The sequence below is a fragment of the Delphinapterus leucas genome, chromosome 16 (assembly GCF_059928025.1).
Source record: "Delphinapterus leucas isolate spDelLeu-1000000601 "Yukka" chromosome 16, BTC_Dleu_Yukka2, whole genome shotgun sequence".
NCBI classification, from domain to species: domain Eukaryota; kingdom Metazoa; phylum Chordata; class Mammalia; order Artiodactyla; family Monodontidae; genus Delphinapterus; species Delphinapterus leucas.
Genome location: NC_143144.1, coordinates 50,140,093 through 50,158,129, shown reverse-complemented (window position 1 = coordinate 50,158,129; position 18,037 = coordinate 50,140,093). Strand labels below are relative to the sequence as shown.

At 40.9% G+C, this 18,037-nt stretch overlaps 1 protein-coding gene across 5 annotated transcripts in view; it reads left to right on the top strand.

The window, feature by feature from the left end:
- Nucleotides 1-1,189: 1,189 nt before the first annotated feature.
- The window catches only part of ANKRD22 (ankyrin repeat domain 22), a 23,482-nt gene continuing 6,634 nt past the window's right edge, over nt 1,190-18,037 (top strand). For 2 of the 5 annotated variants that reach the window (XR_016388111.1, XM_022569413.3), the window contains exons 1-2: nt 1,212-1,440; nt 15,132-15,323. Coding sequence is in view for 4 of the 5 variants with exons in the window: in XM_022569413.3 (XP_022425121.1) it covers nt 1,420-1,440; nt 15,132-15,323 (213 nt within the window). In the remaining variant the exon portion in view is untranslated. Of the gene's footprint in view, nt 1,441-15,131; nt 15,324-18,037 lie in introns of all 5 variants that reach the window. The other 3 variants (XM_089897893.1, XM_089897892.1, XM_022569414.3) reach the window with 3 other exon arrangements.

Below are 18,037 nucleotides of genomic sequence, written 5' to 3'. Positions count from 1 at the left end.
GTTTAGCACTTTGCTGTGATTGTGTTAAGTTCAGAGAAAATGTGTGAATATTTGGTATCATATTTGGTATATAAAATATCTTGGATGTTTAAGAGACTTGGCATGTTAGCACGTTAGCACACAAGTGGCCTGGTGTTTCCATTTAAAATGTATAAGAGAGTAATTGATGTATAATAGAATAATTGATTTTAGACTTATGATTTTAAAATGGAATGTTATAAATTGACTAAATTTGAAAACAGTATTAGAATGTTTAGGATGACTTAATATTTATTATATTAGAGTAAGTTTAGTTTATTAGATTTACAAGATTGTTTAGCTGGGAAAATATTACTCTAGGCTCAGAATTAAAGTGCTTATAAAGGAAAATCAAATATGGTAATACTATAAGTGTAATTTAAACCTTTTAGTATAATTGAATTCACTAGAATGTAAATGGGACTGATATTTCAAAAAGTTTAGGTTTGTTTTTTTTTTTTAAGTTTAGGATTTTTTTGTTTTTTTTTTTTCGGTACGCAGGCCTCTCACCACTGTGGCCTCTCCCGTTGCGGAGCACAGGCTCCGGACGCGCAGGCTCAGCGGCCATGGCTCACGGGCCCAGCCGCTCCGCGGCATGTGGGATCTTCCCGGACGGGGGCACGAACCCGCGTCCCCTGCATCGGCAGGCGGACTCGCAACCACTGCGCCGCCAGGGAAGCCCAAGTTTAGGTTTTTTTAATTTGAGTTGATCAAACTTTACTCAAAGATGCGCTTGAATGTGATTATGAGCACATTTATATATATAAAATACTATAGCTCATAAATTGACTTTATTATTTTAATTAGTCTATATTAATAAAAAATATCAAGGAATAATAAATACTTATGTGTGCATAAAGATAGCAATAATCCATCAGTTTTAAAGATTATTTTTCATGAAGGTCAAGTCCTATGCAGACATATATGGTTCTAACAAGTGAGTTTGTTTGCACTTAGCCTTTGTCAATAGCCACTGAAAACCAGATTTCAATTAGGAAATGTCCTAAACACAATATCCTGTTTTGAGCCCTGAGTCCTTTCTGCCGGTGTGAGAACTTTTCTTCCCCCCTCGTCTTTGCTTCCTTTTTTTCCACATGTCACCACTGGCAGAGTAGGTATGACTCAGAAACCGGTTCCTCGGGGTTGTAACATTAGATGATGCGCAACTTGGGTGATTCATTACACAGTAAACTAATGCCCTTGTTTCATTGGGTTGGGCTCTCTGGAAGGTGTGTTGCTGTGTAGGTGGCTGGAAGAACACTCACAGGTGTGGAAAGAAAGGACTTGCCACCGACCTGGGCTTCTAGGGACCTTTCTCTTGACTGGGAAGGATTTTGATGTTAATTGGAAATACCTCCAGAAGATTCAAGAAGCTGTGAAATAAGTCTGTGAAGGACCAGCATGGGAATCCTATACTCTGAGGTATGTAACCTCTCTGGAAATAAGATTCCCAAGATGTTAAAAATCGCTCATGCTTTTCAAATGGAATTTCCTATCCCTATTAATGTCTCCTTTTCGTCTGTCTAACTTTCTGTAAGAGCATTAAGTCAAAACAAAGTCCAGTGTGCTAGTCTTTTTGATATTTTAATATTTTAAGGCAAATTATTTTGCAATCCTAAAACTTTAGCTAGATAGTAGCTTGTAGAGAGCCATATAGTATACATGTCATGATGTCCAGATGTTTGAGGGGGTAATCTGGATCTGTAAAATGAAATTTATGAAAAGGGAGTTAATGGAGTTGTGTTTTCTGATGTCAAACATCTAGAGGACAAGTAAAAATTGTCTTCAACTGGATTTTCTGAACAGACTAAAGATAGCCTGGCTCTTTTATGGAAATGTGTGTATAGAGTAATGCCTTTCCGCTTGATATTTGAAAGGAGATTTTCACCTCTAGCAATTACTAATAAAGTCTATCCCTGTATAGAAGAAGGATAAAAACAGAATGTAGTTTTGATATTTTGAGTTTTTTCTTTTCACAGCTGATGGATACAGAAATGCTTTTTCCTGTATTGAGAGTAACCTATTAGAATCAAATAGATTTTTAACAACGTTTCAAAGGAGTACAAGAGAGTGATGTTTCAACAAGAGTCCAAGAGGTGTAATGACGTTATTATTCATGATTTGCTCCCTTTCGTCTCTGACACAAATAACCGGTCGGTCTGCATTTCATTGCAGATGCTCAACAGAACCTCTCTGGGTGCTTCTTCTAATACTAAAGGCAGTTTCTCAGTGTTGGCAGTTATGTCTAATGCCAGGGGTGTGTGTGTGTCTTTCTGTAGTCAACTTTTCTTTGATTAGTTTATGTTTCTAGATATGTCTTGCCCAGTGACTTTAGGCTAGTGAAAACTCACATATATGAAAATGTCAACACATGTAATGTTCTAAAATGCTACTCTGGCCTTTCTTTTTTTTTTTTTTTGCGGTACGCGGGCCCCTCACTGCTGTGGCCTCTCCCGTTGCAGAGCACAGGCTCCGGACGCGCAGGCTCAGCGGCCATGGCTCACGGGCCCAGCCGCTCCGCAGCATGTGGGATCTTCCCAGACCGGGGCACGAACCCGTGTCCCCTGCATCGGCAGGCGGACTCGCAACCACTGCGCCGCCAGGGAAGCCCCGGGAAGCCCCTCTGGCCTTTCTTAAGCCCTAGATTGCCTAAGCGCCAGGAAGTGGAACTTGTTGAAAATGCAGTTTCAAGGGCCCCTACCCCAGAGAGTCTGTTTCACTCAGTTTGAGGTACGGTTCAGAAACCTGCTTTTTAGGGGAGCCTCCCAAGTGATTCTGAGGTAGGTGATCAGTTTACCACCCCCGGGAGAGAAACACTGCTCTCGGCTAGTGCTTTTCAGATTTAAATGTGCACACAGATCACTCAAAGATCTTGTTCAAACACAGATTATTATTCTATAGGTCTGGGTGGGGCATAAGATAATGCATTTCAGCTCTGCAATATGCTGCTGGCCCTGGACCATGCTGTGTGAAGCCAGACTGTAGTCTACAGTCTAGGTCCTGGAAATAATTACTTAAGGAAGTCTTTGCGTGTAATTGTTTGTTGATGGGGTGTGGATTTGGCAAGTGGTTGAGTCAAGGCAAGGCGTTGATACTTATAAGTATCAGTGAGAATATCCCCAGAAGTGGAATGAACTTTTCACTTTTCAGATATATTGAGGACAAAGCAATGTGGAATCTACTATGATATTTGAAAGCAAATACAACAATCACACACACACGCACACACGTATACACACACCCCTAAAAGACCCTAACTTACCTAGAAGCTCATAAGTAATTATTCAAAGCTCATAATTAACACTGAATCAAAGATAGTGTCAACTAAAATAATATATGCACAACCTAAAAATTGAGAGTTATGTTTTATTCAGCGGACACACTGAGGACTTCAAGCCCGGGAGGCAGCATCTCAAATAACCCTGAGAAAACTGCTCCAAGGAGGCGAGGGTGAACTAGGACAGATAGGAGTTTTGCAACAAAGGGCAGGTAGTAGGAAGAAAAAGTTACTGTTAATAAAAGAAAACTAGATAAGTCAAGTTAAGGAATTTAGTGCTTTTCTATGTATGGGAAGATGCAAGAGTCTGGACTCACTAAAATCACTCCTTTGATATACACCTCAGCTATATGGGGCCAGGATCCTGTGTTTTCATATCCTGAGTTTCCACAGGGCTCACCTTTGGAGTGGCTGCAGTCTGATGGCTGCTAGATGGCAGGTATTCTTTATTTCCTTCCTAAATTCCCTCGGGGCTCACCGACTCACCTTTGGTGGCTGGTGGTGACTGCAATCGCTGATGACTGTGACATCCTTTGTTTACTGATATGACAGGCAATATTTTATTTCTCAATAGTCTTAAGTAGTGTTGGGATAAATTGTGTTTCCATGCAACTCAGTATCACAAGTGATACTACTTTGAGTAACTCAAAGAGGTACTTAGAACTTGGGCTCACATAGCATCTTAACAAAAGAAAAATAAATTTTTAGAGGAGTGGCAAGACAAAGGAAAAGTACTTTGAGTTTCTAAGGCAGCAAATTGAGGGAAGGCAAATATGTAGGGGAGCTAACGGAAGACAAGGGCTAGTTAGAAATGTTACTCTGTAGATTACTTTGGTGACTTCTCTGGGCTGACAAAGGTAATTTTGTCCTTCCTGGTAGACAGAGAAGGGGCAACACCTTCACATATTTATGTCCTGCTTTTAGCTAAGGAGGGGGAGGGCAGAGAACATTCTTTGTATCTGCTTCTTCTCAATTGCCTTTAGCTCAAAATAACTGTTACACTAAGAGGTGTAGATTGGGATGCAGTCTGCTACCCTCTGGAGCCTTGCATTGCTAATAGTTATGCTATTATATATATAGCATATATATATATTTATTGAGGTATAATTGACATAACATTATATTAGTTTCAGGTGTACAAAGGAATGATTCAATATTTGTATATACTGCAAAATGATCACCACAATAAATCCATTAACATCTGTCATCACACATAATTACAAATTTTGTGTGTGTGTGTGTGTGGTACGCGGGCCTCTCACTGTTGTGGCCTCTCCCGTTGTGGAGCACAGGCTCTGGACGCGCAGGCTCAGCGGCCATGGCTCACGGGCCCAGCCGCTCCACGGCATGTGGGATCCTCCTGGACCGGGGCACAAACCCGTGTCCCCTGCATCGGCAGGCGGACTCCCAACCACTGCGCTATCAGGGAGGCCCACAAATTTTTTTTTTTTGATGATAACTTTCAAGATCCACATTCCTAGATGCTTTCAAACATGCAGCGCAGTATTATTAACTACAGTCACCATGCTGTACATTACATCCCAATGACTTATTTATTTTATAACTAGAAATTTGCACCTTTTGACCCCCTTCACCCATTTCTCACACCTCCGACCTGCTGCCCTGTCTCAGGCAACCACCAATCTAGTCCCTATATTCATGTGTTTTCGTGTGTGTTTTTGTGTGTGTGTGTGTGTATGTGTGTGTGTGTGTGCTTGTTTGTTTGTCGTTTTTAATTGTTGTTGTTTAGATTCCACATAAAAGTGAGAGCATGTGGTATTTATCTTTTTCTGTCTGACTTACTTCACTTAACATAATACCCTTAAGGTCCATCTTTGTTTTTGCAAATGGTAAAATTTTGTTCCTTCTATAGCTGAATAATATTCCATTGTGTATATGTACCACATCTTCTTTATCCATGTGTTCATCGATGGACATTTAGGTTGTTTCTAATATATGTGTAAGAAAGAAGGGGAGAATGAGGTGGTGTCCCAGAGTGGGTCCTAACCTCTGCAGTAGAGGATATGCTTAGAGCTCAGTGAGAGAACTAAGCTTGGATTGATCACCCCCAGCTATGCAGGCCAGACTTTTAAACAGGGCTGATTCATTTAAACCAGGGATCCCCAACTCCTGTTAAGAACCAGGCTGCACAGCAGGAGGTGAGCGGCGGGCAGGCAGGCGAGCGAGCGAAGCTTCTTCTGTATTTACAGCCGCTCCCCATCACTCGCGTCACTGCCTGAGCTTCGCCTCCTGTCAGATCAGCGGTGGCATTAGATTCTCATAGGAGCACGAACCCCACTGTGAACTGCACATGTGAGAGATCTAGGCTGCGCACTCCTTATGAGAATCTAACACTTGATGTTCGGAGGTGAAGCTAGTGCTGGGGAGTAGCTGCAAATACAGATTATCATTAGCAGAGAGGTTTGACTGCACAGAGACCATAATAAATCAATTGTTTGCAGACTCATATCAAAACCCTATCTGTGAGTGGCAAGTGACAATTAAGCTGCATCTTACGGAGCAGGCTGGACATAAGCAACAGGCTTCGGGTGTCACTGTCTCCCATCACCCCCAGATGGGACCATCTAGTTGTAGGAAAACAAGTTCAGGGCTCCCACTGACTCTGCATTATGGTGAATTGTATGATTACTTCATTATATATTACAATGTAATAATAATAGAAATAAAGTGCACAATAAATGTAATGTACTTGAATCATCCAGAAAACACCCCCCCCTCCCCTGGTCCATGGAAAAATTGTCTTCCATGAAACGGGTCCCTGGTGCCAAAAAGGTTGGGGACCGCTGATTTAAACCCTTATCACACATACCTGTTCATACTATTTACAATAATAACAAGTATTTAATTAGGCCTTTATTATGTGCCTGGCTGTGTTCTAAACATTTTAAGTGTATTAACTCATTTAATACTCACCGAACCATATAAGAGAGTCACTATGAATATCCTTATTTTACAAGTGAAAAAACTGAGGCCAAGATAGTTTCAGGAACTGGCCTAGAGTTATGCAGCTGAAAAGTACTTACTGGCTAGAGACCTGTGTACATTCAGGGAAATTGTGCTCATGTCCTGATGAACATGCTAAGTTCTTTCCCTAAAGCACTCTCAACAGGCATGTCTCCCTCCATAAATAAGCCGGTCTTAACCGCTCTGCTCCTCTGCCAGCGCTCTTCCCCACGAAGTTACACTATTGTCCTTTCCCCTTTGTTAGAAGAATAGGGTAAACTAAATCCAGGTTCCAATGAGGTACATTTTACTCCCACCCTGTAGAGAAGTGTTGCGCACTGCAAAGTATTACAAAAATTAGAAAGAAGGAAGTTGTATAAGAACTTAAAGAGCTCAAGAATTTGTGCTTAGGAGATCTATAGAATCTTCTCCAGGCTCTTGTCCTTGTCAGCTGGGGAAACAAGGCCTTAAAAGGAATATCTAGAAAATTATATTACAATCATGTATCCCTTTAAACTTGGGGAAAGTCTAATGTTAAAGTTACCTATGAACAGTGGTACCCACACACACACATACACAAAATCTTAATATTAATGTAGGAATATATCTGTTTTTCAGACAGGAAGATGTTACCATAGAAAAAGAGCATATGGTTTAAAGAAGAAGGGGATCATATTGAAATATACAGTGTCCAGAGAAAGCAATTTAGGCTGAGCAGGGCTTTTTGGGAGAGCTGGTACCATCGAGGAGGAGAACTCAGGGGGAACAAGAATAGAGATGCAATGAATGGGAAGGCCATTGGACTGGAAACCCAGGAAGCCTAGAATTTAGTCCCTATTGTGCCAGAAACTCGGGGCAGTTGGGGTAAATCACTTAACCTTTTCTGGTCACAGTTTTGATATATAAAACAGGATAGTTGGGTGAGATTGGGTTCAGCATGAAGCATTGTGTCCTTCCATGATAAGGGAAAAGGAAAGGCAAAGGCAATTGAAAAAAATGCCCCCCTCACAATCTCTATCTACTTAGTTTGTGTATTGAATCCTTTCAAGATTTTGGCATTGTATATTTATTTATTTATTTATTTAAAAAAATTATTTTATTTTATTTATTTTTGGCTGTGTTGGGTCTTCATTGCTGTGCACAGGCTTTCTCTAGTTGCGGCGAGCGGGGGCCACTCTGCACTTTGGTGTGCAGGCTTCTCATTGCGGTGGCCTCTCCTGTTGCGGAGCATGGGCTCTAGGTGCGCAGGCTTCAGTAGTTGTGGCCCGCAGGCTCAGTAGTTGTGGCTTGTGGGCTTAGCTGCTCTGCAGCATGTGGGATCTTCCCAGACCAGGGCTCGAACCCGTGTCCCCTGCATTGGCAGGCGGATTCTTAACCACTGCACCACCAGGGAAGCCCTGGCATTGTATATTTTAAAAAGAGCACCAAATAGCTTCTATCCCAATTGATTTCTTGATTCTTTCCTTGTATATTTTAAGTATTTTACAAGTGATAATCACATTTTAAAAAGGAAATGATAACTTCAATGTATGAACAGAAACCATCACTAAACATTTGTAAATATTTATTCATTCACTCAGTCATCCGTTTATTTAATCAACAATATTTATTGATCACATACTATATTCCAGGCACATGCTAGCTCCTGGTACTTAGTGATAAATGAGTAAGAGTAGATCTTGAACTCTTGGAGCTACCAATGTAAAATGAATACACAAATTAAAAAAAAATAATTGTAAGTAGTGAAAGAGAAATCAAGGAAGCAACAGGATAAAGAGAGAGTATATAAGAGGGGTGTATATATGTAATTAGATTTGAGCTGAAAGGCCCCAGTGAGGTAATGACCTTCGAGCTGAACTCTGAGGAATACGAATCTAGTCTTGGGAATCTTGGGGAGAGTGTTCTGGACAAGGGGGGTATGTATGGAGAACCTGAAGCATGGGAAGTTGGGCCAGTTGGAATAACTGAGTGGTATATGAAAGGTATGGGTGAAAGCAGTTCATCTAGGTACAGGCAATAAGAAGTTTTATTGTCTATTCCGAATTTAGAGACTAATATTACTGACTACAGGTAGATTTGCTTTTTGTCATCACGGTGCTCCAGTAATTCTAAATAATGTCAGTTTAACATGGTCATCCCCACCCTTGGGCAGCCATTGTTTGGCAGAAAGTCCTGGAGGCCAGGAGGCGGTGAGAGTGACACTAACTGCTTCCTCAAAGCCCTGCATTTGCGTCTTTGGTGGGGTCTGAGGTAGTAGGGAGATATCAGGGCCTCCGATTTGCTAGATCAAGCAGCTGGAACCCACCCTTCCTCCACCCTTTCTCCTCATGATTGGAGGCAAAGACTTTCTTGCCCTGCCTTGGCCTCAGAGCTTCTCAGGCCTCAAGTGTAGTAACGAAGCTTCTTTAACTTCCTGGCCGTGAAGACATCATGTTCTCAAAAAGACCTTGTTGGAGAAGGAATAGAAAATAGATAAATGTGTGTCCTTCCTTGATTTCCCCTTCACTGTTACTATCCTCATAATCCAGCCACTGCTGGGACTGTCCTTGATGTCACATAAAGGCTAAGTGGACCCAAGACCAAAAAAAAAAAATTCCTGTGCCTTTTTTATTTATCTGAAAGAAAGAATTTACTAAGAAATTTAAATCACAGTATGTGAAGAAATGAGTCATCAGAAGGAAAGGCTTGAGATTTATTGTGTGAATAAAATAAAGCCTTCATTATCATTCCCTAAGATTTCCTAAGTTGAAGAGGAAGAAGACATCTTCTTGCCTTTTCTGGGAAGATATTTCATTAGTGTACACGTTTATCTTGTACACTATCCGAACCGTGTTGCATCAAAAACCACAGATTCTCCTCAGAAATTGTTAGGGGACATTTTATTGTTTTTTTAATTAATTAATTTTTGCGGTACGCGGGCCTCTCACTGTTGTGGCCTCTCCCGTTGCAGAGCACAGGCTCCGGACGCGCAGGCTCAGCGGCCATGGCTCACGGGCCCAGCCGCTCCACAGCATGTGGGAGCTTCCCGGACCAGGGCACGAACCCGTGTCCCCTGCACCAGCAGGCGGACTCTCAACCACTGCGCCACCAGGGAAGCCCAGGGAACATTTTAAATGCGGGGAGCTTCAGCATGGAGATGGTTAATAAGCAACTTATCAAGGCAGAGTTCCAAAGTCTCTTTCTTTAGACTGACAATTAGGGAGGATCCACTATATTTCAGGGGAAGCAATATTGAAAGTGGGGATGGTGGGGAAACTTTGCTTTTCAAGACCTCTATTACAGTGCAAGCAGCTCAGATTCCTCCATGGTACTAAAATAATGTCAAATATTTTTCCAGCTGTGATACCTATTTTACTTGGAGCAGTGTAAAACACGGTTATGTTAAATAACCCATACAGAATAGTTTAGTTAATCATCAACAAACTAAACGTGTCTTGTGCTCCCCAGAGGCACTTAAATTTTAGGCCCTGGAAAAGGGAGATACAAAGTGGGACTGGGGTGGGCCTCTAGCATCCAGTTATCAGCTATTTTGAAAGCCAGGCACGTACCTTTCCTCTTCTCCTGGCTGGTCTATGAATTAAATGGACATGAGAAAGATTAATAGGAGAAAATCAAACAGAAGTTTAATAACATGTATACTTGGGAGAGACCCAGGAAAACTGAATAACTCACCAAAATGGCTGAAACCCTCACGTTAAATACCATCTTCAGCTAAAGACGGAGAGGGTGTTGGGGGTAGTGATTTGGGACTTTGAAGGGGGGGAAGGTAATTCACAAAAGGTGAAAAAGCAGATGTTTGGTAAATAAATGTTTGCTGGGCCTGCAGAGACAATGGGACACACAGTGGACTCTGATCTTTAGGCCCTGCTGGGCTTCCCCCATGCTCTTTGCAGAGATCTCTGCTGAAAGCTCTATTCCAGAACAGGGCCCCCTCACCCCCGCTTTTTTTTAAATTGAAGTAGAGTTGATTTGCAGTGTTGTGCCAGTCTCTGCTGTACAGCAAAGTGACTCAGTTTTACACATGTAGACATTCTTATCTTTAATATTCTTTTCCATTATGGTTTATTCCAGGAGATTGGATATAGTTCCCTGTGCTCTACAGTAGGACCTTGTTGTTTATTCATTCTAAATGTGATAGTTTGCATCTACAAACCCCAATTTCCCAGTCCATCCCTCTCCTCCCCCACTGCCCCTTGGCAATCACAGTCTGATCTCAACCAACAGTCTGTGAGTCTGTTTCTGTTTTGTAGACAGGTTCATTTGTGCCATATTTTAGATTCCACATATAAGTGATATCATATGGTATTTGTCTTCCTCTTTCTGACTTACTTCACTGAGTATGATAATCTCTAGTTGCATCCATGTTGCTACAAATGGCAGTATTTTGTTCTGTTTTAATGGCTGAGTAGTATTCTACTGTATGTATGTATCATGCCTTCTTTATCCATTCATCTGTCGATGGACATTTAGGTTGTTTCCACGTTTTGGCTGTTGTGAATAGTGCTGCTATGAACATAGGGGTGTGTGTATCTTTTTGAATTATAGTTTTGTCCAGGTATATGCCCAGGAGTGGGATTGCTGGATCATATGGTAGTTCTATTTTTAGTTTTCTGAGGAACCTCCATACTGTTCTTCATAGTGGCTGCACCAACTTACATTCCCACCAACAGTGTAGGAGGGTTCCCTTTTCTCCACACCCTCTCCAGCATTTGCTATTTGTAGACTTTTCAAAACAATTTTATTTATTTATTTGGCTGAGCCGGGCCTTAGCTGCAGCACGCAGGATCTTCGTTGCCGCATGCAGGATCTTTTAGTTGCGGCATGTGAGATCTTTAGTTGCGGCATGCGAACTCTTAGTTTCGGCATGCAGGATGTAGTTCTCTGACCAGGGATCGAACCCAGGCCCCCTGCATTGGGAGCTCAGAGTCTTAGCCACTGGACCACAGGGGAAGTCCCTATTTGTAGACTATTTAATGATGGCCATTCTGACCGGTGTGAGGTGGTACCTCATTGTAGTTTTGATTTGCATTTCTCTGATAATTAGTGATTTTTAAAAATTAATTTTTATTGAAGTATAGTTGATTTACAATGTTGTGTTAGTTTCTGCTGTACAGCGAAATGAGTCAGTTATACATATACGTATATCCACTCATTTTTAGATTCTATTCCCATATAGGTCATCACAGACTATTGAGTAGAGTTCCCTGTGCTATACAGTATGTTCTTATTAGTTACCTATTTTATATATAGTAGTGTGTATATGTCAATCCCAATCTCCCAATTTATCCCTCCCCCAGTAATTAGTGATGTTGAGCATCTTTTCATGTGTCCACTGGCCATCTGTATGTCTTCTTTGGAGAAATGTATATTAAGGTCTTCTGCCCATTTTTCAATTGGGTTGTTTGTTTTTTTGCTGTTGAGTCGTATGAGCTGTTTGTATATTTTGGAGATTAAGCCCTTGTCAGTTGCATCATTTGCAAATATTTTCTCCCATTCTGTAGGCTCTTTCTTTTTTTTTTATAATGGTTTCCTCTGCTGTGCAAAAGCTTGTAAATTTGATTAGGTCTCATTTGTTTATTTTTGTTTTTATTTCTATTGCCTTGGGAGACTGACCTAAGAAAACATTGGTATGATTTATGTCAGAGAATCTTTTATCTAAATTCTTTAGGCAGCTGAGGGAGAGGTAAAAAGACTTTCTGAGTCTTCAGTTTCTTAAAAATAATCAGCCTAAATTAATCCTCATGCCAAAGAGGCACATTTTGGGGTGGCAAATTTTGCTCCCCTACATCATTAACCCATTCATGTATTTAAACATAATTGCTGTTTATTGAATATCTATGTCTATCTATTTATTGATGATAAATACATGTTAGCATAAGGCATGAAGATCAAACCTCAGACTTTCTGGCAAAAAATTCAGCTAATGTAAAGTTCTCTCTATCCTGAATATTTATCTTTCCTCCCTTGCTTTGGCTTTAGAACCAAACTGTCATTGTTTAGTAAGGTTAATTCTTCCGACTTTTGTTCACTATCCTATCATCTCTTCATTCTCTTTCAGTAATTATTTATTTGATAACCACCTCTGCCCATCTTCACTGGCTGCTATGTTTTTTAAAAATAACTGTAAGAGTAGCTTACATTAATTGAGGGTTTATTATGAGTCAGACCTGAGTTATGTGCTTCATCTATACAGTCACGCTTAATCCTTTCTGTAATCTGATAAAGAAGATGTGATTATTAAATGGAGAAAGAAACTGAGCACAAATTGTTTAAGTAAGTTGTCCAAATAACATAACCGTTCCGTGGCAGAGTTGAGATTGGAACCAGAAAGTTTGTTTCCAGTGCCTGTATTTATAACCACTTGAAGCCACCACTTCGCCTATAAATGTGCAGAACTTTGGCTGGACGCTGCTACACCCCTCTGGGTACTCACCAGCTCCCGCTTAGCTTTCACTACCAAACTTACCACGAACTCCTCTCTGATCACACTCCAATTCTTCATAGACCGCGAACCCAGGCCCCTGTATTCTGCCTTTTGTCTGACACTGTATGAAATTCATCTCTGAATGGTCATTAGTGATCAAATCCAGCAATCTTAACTTGCACTTGATTCTCTTAACTCTATCTTCCTTCTGGAAACTTTTAAACTTTTTTTTAGCAGGTATTGCTAAGCACAGAAACTGTGTGTCTAGGAAATAGGCAGCCTAAGAAAGATGGAAAAATAAGGTCAGGTTAATATTGCAAGTAATATTGCTCAAATGGGATTGAGAAACACTCCAAGACCCCGTGCGACTCTTGCAGGAAAACTCTCCACTTTTCCTTTCCTCTTTATGCTTAACTCTCAGGGAAGATTTTGAGGCGCCCGAGCAGAGCGAGCTTTGTGAGGTGTCCTGTGTGCATGTGGGCCCAGTGTTGCCAAATCTTTCAATTTTTTAAGAGAATCTGGAAAGCCAGATCACTACATGAAAAACTCCAGCTTTTGAAATACTGTAAATTAAAATGCTAGGAAAAGAAGAATTAACAATTTGTATGTGATGTCTAAGTGAGCCAGGAAGGCATTTTACTTTTTAGCAGAAAAATTAACTCTATAGCCACCAGTTTTCAAGTTCTGCGTAGAAGACCATCAGTTCCCAAGTGCTAGCCCGTGAGTAGTAGTCATCAGTGGCAAATTTTCATTGGTGTATGTGAAATTTTTTAAAAAATGAAGTAGATTTTTCCATAGAGCTAATTCTAACAGACTTTTTCCCGTCCCCTCGGATTATAGATTTATGTTGTCAGTGCTTTCATGACCCTGAGCTGCCCCCTAGTGGAGACAGCGTTTATAACAGCATAGAACCTTTTCAGCTGCTTTTACCTCATGCAACAAAACACTATGTGATGTCTAGTAATTTAATTTAATTTTCTAACTTTTTAAAAAAACTTTGCCTCCTTTGCATCTGGACCATGTCTTTTTCTGATTTCTCCTGCAACCGCTCTGACCATCACTTCTTTACCACTTGGCAGATATTGCTAATTAATTTAATTAATACTTAATAAGCAATTATAATAACCTCCATAAACTGAGCATCATTCATGTGCCAGGTATTCTAAGTGCTTTTGTATACTGTCTAATTAAAATCAATCTGAAACTATTTAATGTGTGCCTACCATGTGCCCAGTACTGTGTTATATATATGCTGGGGCTATGGCAGTGAATGGAGTGAAGTAGCCTCTATTCATGTGGAATTTATAGCCTGAAACTTCAGTGCTTTCCCTCACTCACTGTGGCCTCAACCCCTCCTCATTCACAGTAGCTTTCAACACACAATTATAAATAATTAAGAAAAGAGGTATAGTTTTGTCAGTTGCTGTGAAGGAATGCTGGACTCAGGAAAGACAGATAAAATGAAAATAAGTTTTGACATGAAGGATGAGCTAGCAGTTAGCCAGGTGAAGAGAGAAGTCAAAAAGTGGCTGTTTTTTTGGTTTTTTGTTTGTTTGTTTGTTTTGTAGAGTAAGGGCAGAGGCCCCAGTAGAAGAAACTAAACATGAGATATTGGAAAAAAGAGAGAAGTCCAGGGCTTCCCTGGTGATGCAGTGGTTGAGAGTCCGCCTCCCGATGCAGGGAACATGGGTTCGTGCCCCGGTCCGAGAAGATCCCACATGCCGCGGAGCGGCTGGGCCTGTGAGCCATGGCCGCTGAGCCTGCGCATCTGGAGCCTGTGCTCCGCAATGGGCGAGACCACAACAGTGAGAGGCCCGCGTACCGAAAAAAAAGTCCAGAGGGAGAGAAGAGAGGGAAAGTAGGCAAGATGATGTCTGCTCAGATCTTGCTGTTAAACTCCCATCGTGCTTTGCAAAATTCCTTATAATGCTTTCTAAAATAAAAAGCATCTAGTTGCAGCTAATTGCATAATGCGTTATTTGTATGTTATTTGTCTAAAATAGCTCTTTCCCACTGTGCTGATTTCCTTGAGTACAGGGGGCCACGCGTCTTTGTCCCATTACTTAGTGTCCCATTACTAAACTCCTCCGATATGCAGATTTTATCTTGAGTAGAAACCTGCTTTTCTGACAGGCATCATTTATCCATGAACTCAACACACACTTTCCTTACTGAGTTGGCAATATTGCATCCATCTTTTCACTAATTCGTCCATTCAATGAACATTCCTGTGTGCCAGGCAATTTAGGGAATAGTAAGGGGTCCCTGGTGGCCCTACCCTTGTTCTAGACTTATGGCTAGACATAACTGAGACCCCAAATCTCATCAACAAAGCGGTAGATTACAATTTGGAAACATGGGATTTTAAGGTGTCGGGTGATTATTTTTTCTTGGTGTGGTTTAATTATTCCTATATTTCAAAACCTGCTTTTGTTTTCCTCTCCTCAGCCCATCTGCCAGGCGGCCTATCAGAATGACTTGGGTCAAGTGTGGCAGTGGGTGAGGGAAGACGGCAACTGTATCAACGTTCAAGATGGCTTTAATGGAGACACCCCCCTGATCTGCGCTTGCAGGCGAGGGCACCTGAGAATCGTTTCCTTCCTTCTCAGAAGAAACGCTGATGTGAACCTCAAAAACCGGGTGAGGCCATGACCATGGTAGTTCCTTTCTCCTCGCACCAATGGAAGCAGTGGATGTCATTTGCTTATTGTTTGTAGCTCCTAATACCAACAGTTTTGGGGGGCCTTACTTTAGAGAGACTGAGGCCATATTACCAGGCTAAAAAGTAAAATAAAACATAGGTCAATGAACCGGCATATTTTGTGGGTTTCATGTCTGATTATGTCCTTGTATTTCTAAAAAAAAAAAAAATGGTTCACTCATTTGTCTGGATAGAGCTTCTTCCTTTCTTTTCCTCCTCCCCCCCCATGCTTTTCTTTGCCCTTCCTCTCTCCCTACTCCTCTTCCTCACTATTGCAGAAATAAAAGGAAAGATTTCCTGGAAAACAAGTATTGACCTGGTGGTGCTATTTCATTAGTTAGATTTTTACCTACTCTGTCAATGTTCTGATCTCCAGAAGGTCCTATAATTTGCTTGTGGAATAAAAGAATTTCAGTGAGAAATTTGCCAGGAACAAATATGCTCACGAACCAGAGGCTACTTGAAACCAGACAGAAAGGCATGAAGAATATACTTACATATGTATTATTAGCTGACTTGGAGTCTTCAGAACTAAGGAAGAGCAGGACATGCCGTGCACATCCTTTCAGAACCCCATGGGAACATCCAGTATCTGCATCATAGTAAAGGCAACATTTAAAGTACACTTAGTAAATATAAAAGGTCACTCTTCGTAATAATTATGAATGCCCTGTACCCACTCAAGTACATTCAATGAGGGAAAATAGCCTGTAGGGCCCCACTTCTCCCTTCCAAGTCAGTTTAAAGTCTAGCTCATTGGGAGTAATAATATATTATCAGAAAATGGATCACTACTGGACTTTCTTTTAATTTTTTTATTTTTAAAATTTTATTTATTTATTTATTTATTGGCTGCATTGGGTCTTCATTGCTGTCCGCGGGCTTTCTCTAGTTGCCACCAGGAGGGGCTATTCTTCGTTGTGGTGCACAGGCTTCTCATTGCGGTGGCTTCTCTTGTTGCAGAGCGTGGGCTCTAGGCCTGCGGGCTTCACTAGTTGTGGTACGTGGGCTCAGTAGCTGTGGCTCATGGGCTCTAGAGCGCAGGCTCAGTAGTTGTGGCGCACGGGCTTAGTTGCTTCGTGGCATGTGGGATCTTCCTGGACCAGGGCTCAAACCCGTGTCCCCTGCACTGGCAGGCGGATTCTTAACCACTGTGCCACCAGGGAAGTCCACTACTGGATTTTCTTGTTTGTGCTTCCTATTTTTTGTGGGTTGCGTTTAAAAGCAAGTCACGGCTGTGTTAATCTAACAGATAGGCTGCTTAGTGGAGTGTGACATGATTGCCCCAGCACTCAGCTGAAGAACCAGGTGTCTGGCCTTGTGGTGAGATGGGGTGGCCAAGACAGATGTCTCTGGGTTTGTGCCCTCTCAGGAGACTTGCTGGTTAGGAAGCTGAGGGAGGGAGATGTTTGTCAACACAGGGACAGGGCTGAGGAGGCATGCTTATCTCTGTTTTGCAGAGAACCTGAGCCAGGCTGCTTATGGAAATCCTGGGAAGGACTTCAGTGGATACCTTAGCAGAGATTTTATGAGAAGTGTTTGGTTTGCAACTGTCCATTTAAAAAATATTTTCAATGGTTTTTAAAGGTTTAATCTTTTCCATTTCCCCCAATACTAATCCTTGTACATTAATAATCTGAATTGGTGCTTTCCCGTTTCTTAAATCTATACTTGAGTTATCTTTAGTTAGAAGTACTAAACAGAGACCTTAAAAGCAAGCAAACAAAAAGCTCTGGTGTTGGTACAGATGTACATACATGCCTAACAGAGTGATGGATTGTATGGAAAGCAAATTAAACTAAAACATAGAGATATCTTTTTGTTGTGTTGTTTGTTTTGGTGTGCCAGATTGACCAGGATTAAGACAGAAAATCTAATGCTGATCAGGAAGGAAGTTTAAATCATTATCATTTTACCAGAGCACAATTTAGCAGTACAGTGTGAGGGGCATCAATGCCTTCCTTGTATGCCAGGAATTCTATCTTTTGAAACTTATGCTAAGGACACATTTAGAAATGTTGACAAAGCTTTATACATGAGGATTCAAGCAATGTTATTTGTGAAAATGAAAAGTTAAAATTACTTGAAATGTTCAACAGGTAGGGTTTGGCTAAATAAATTCGAACAGCTCCATAGAACGGTAAACAGTGCAGCCATAACAGTTACATGTTTAAAAATATTAAATGGCATAGGAAAATGCACATATTCTACATGTTAATTGAAAAAAAAAAGCAGGTATAATTTTGCATGTGCAGTATGATCCTACACTGAAAAATTCCACATATATGCATTTTAAAGACCGGAAGAAGATACAGCAAACTATCAACAGTTAACTCTGGGCTGTTGGATAATGGGTGATTTTAAATTCTATCCTTATACTCTTGTCTAGTTTACAAAATTTTTACAGAGAACACAGATACCATTAGAAAAACAAAAATATTCTTATTTAAGAAGAGTAGAAATGAACTTCTCTTTTCTTCCTGACTTTCCTCTCTTCTCATTGATTTGGTTGGAATTCCAGTCACCATAGCTTGTTTTGCATTACACTTATTTGTGCGTGTTTCGGTCTACCTTTGCTTTGATTATGAGGCCCTGAGGTTTTATAACCCCCGCAATTCCTAGAAGCTTAAATCTGTCACCTGATAATTATTCA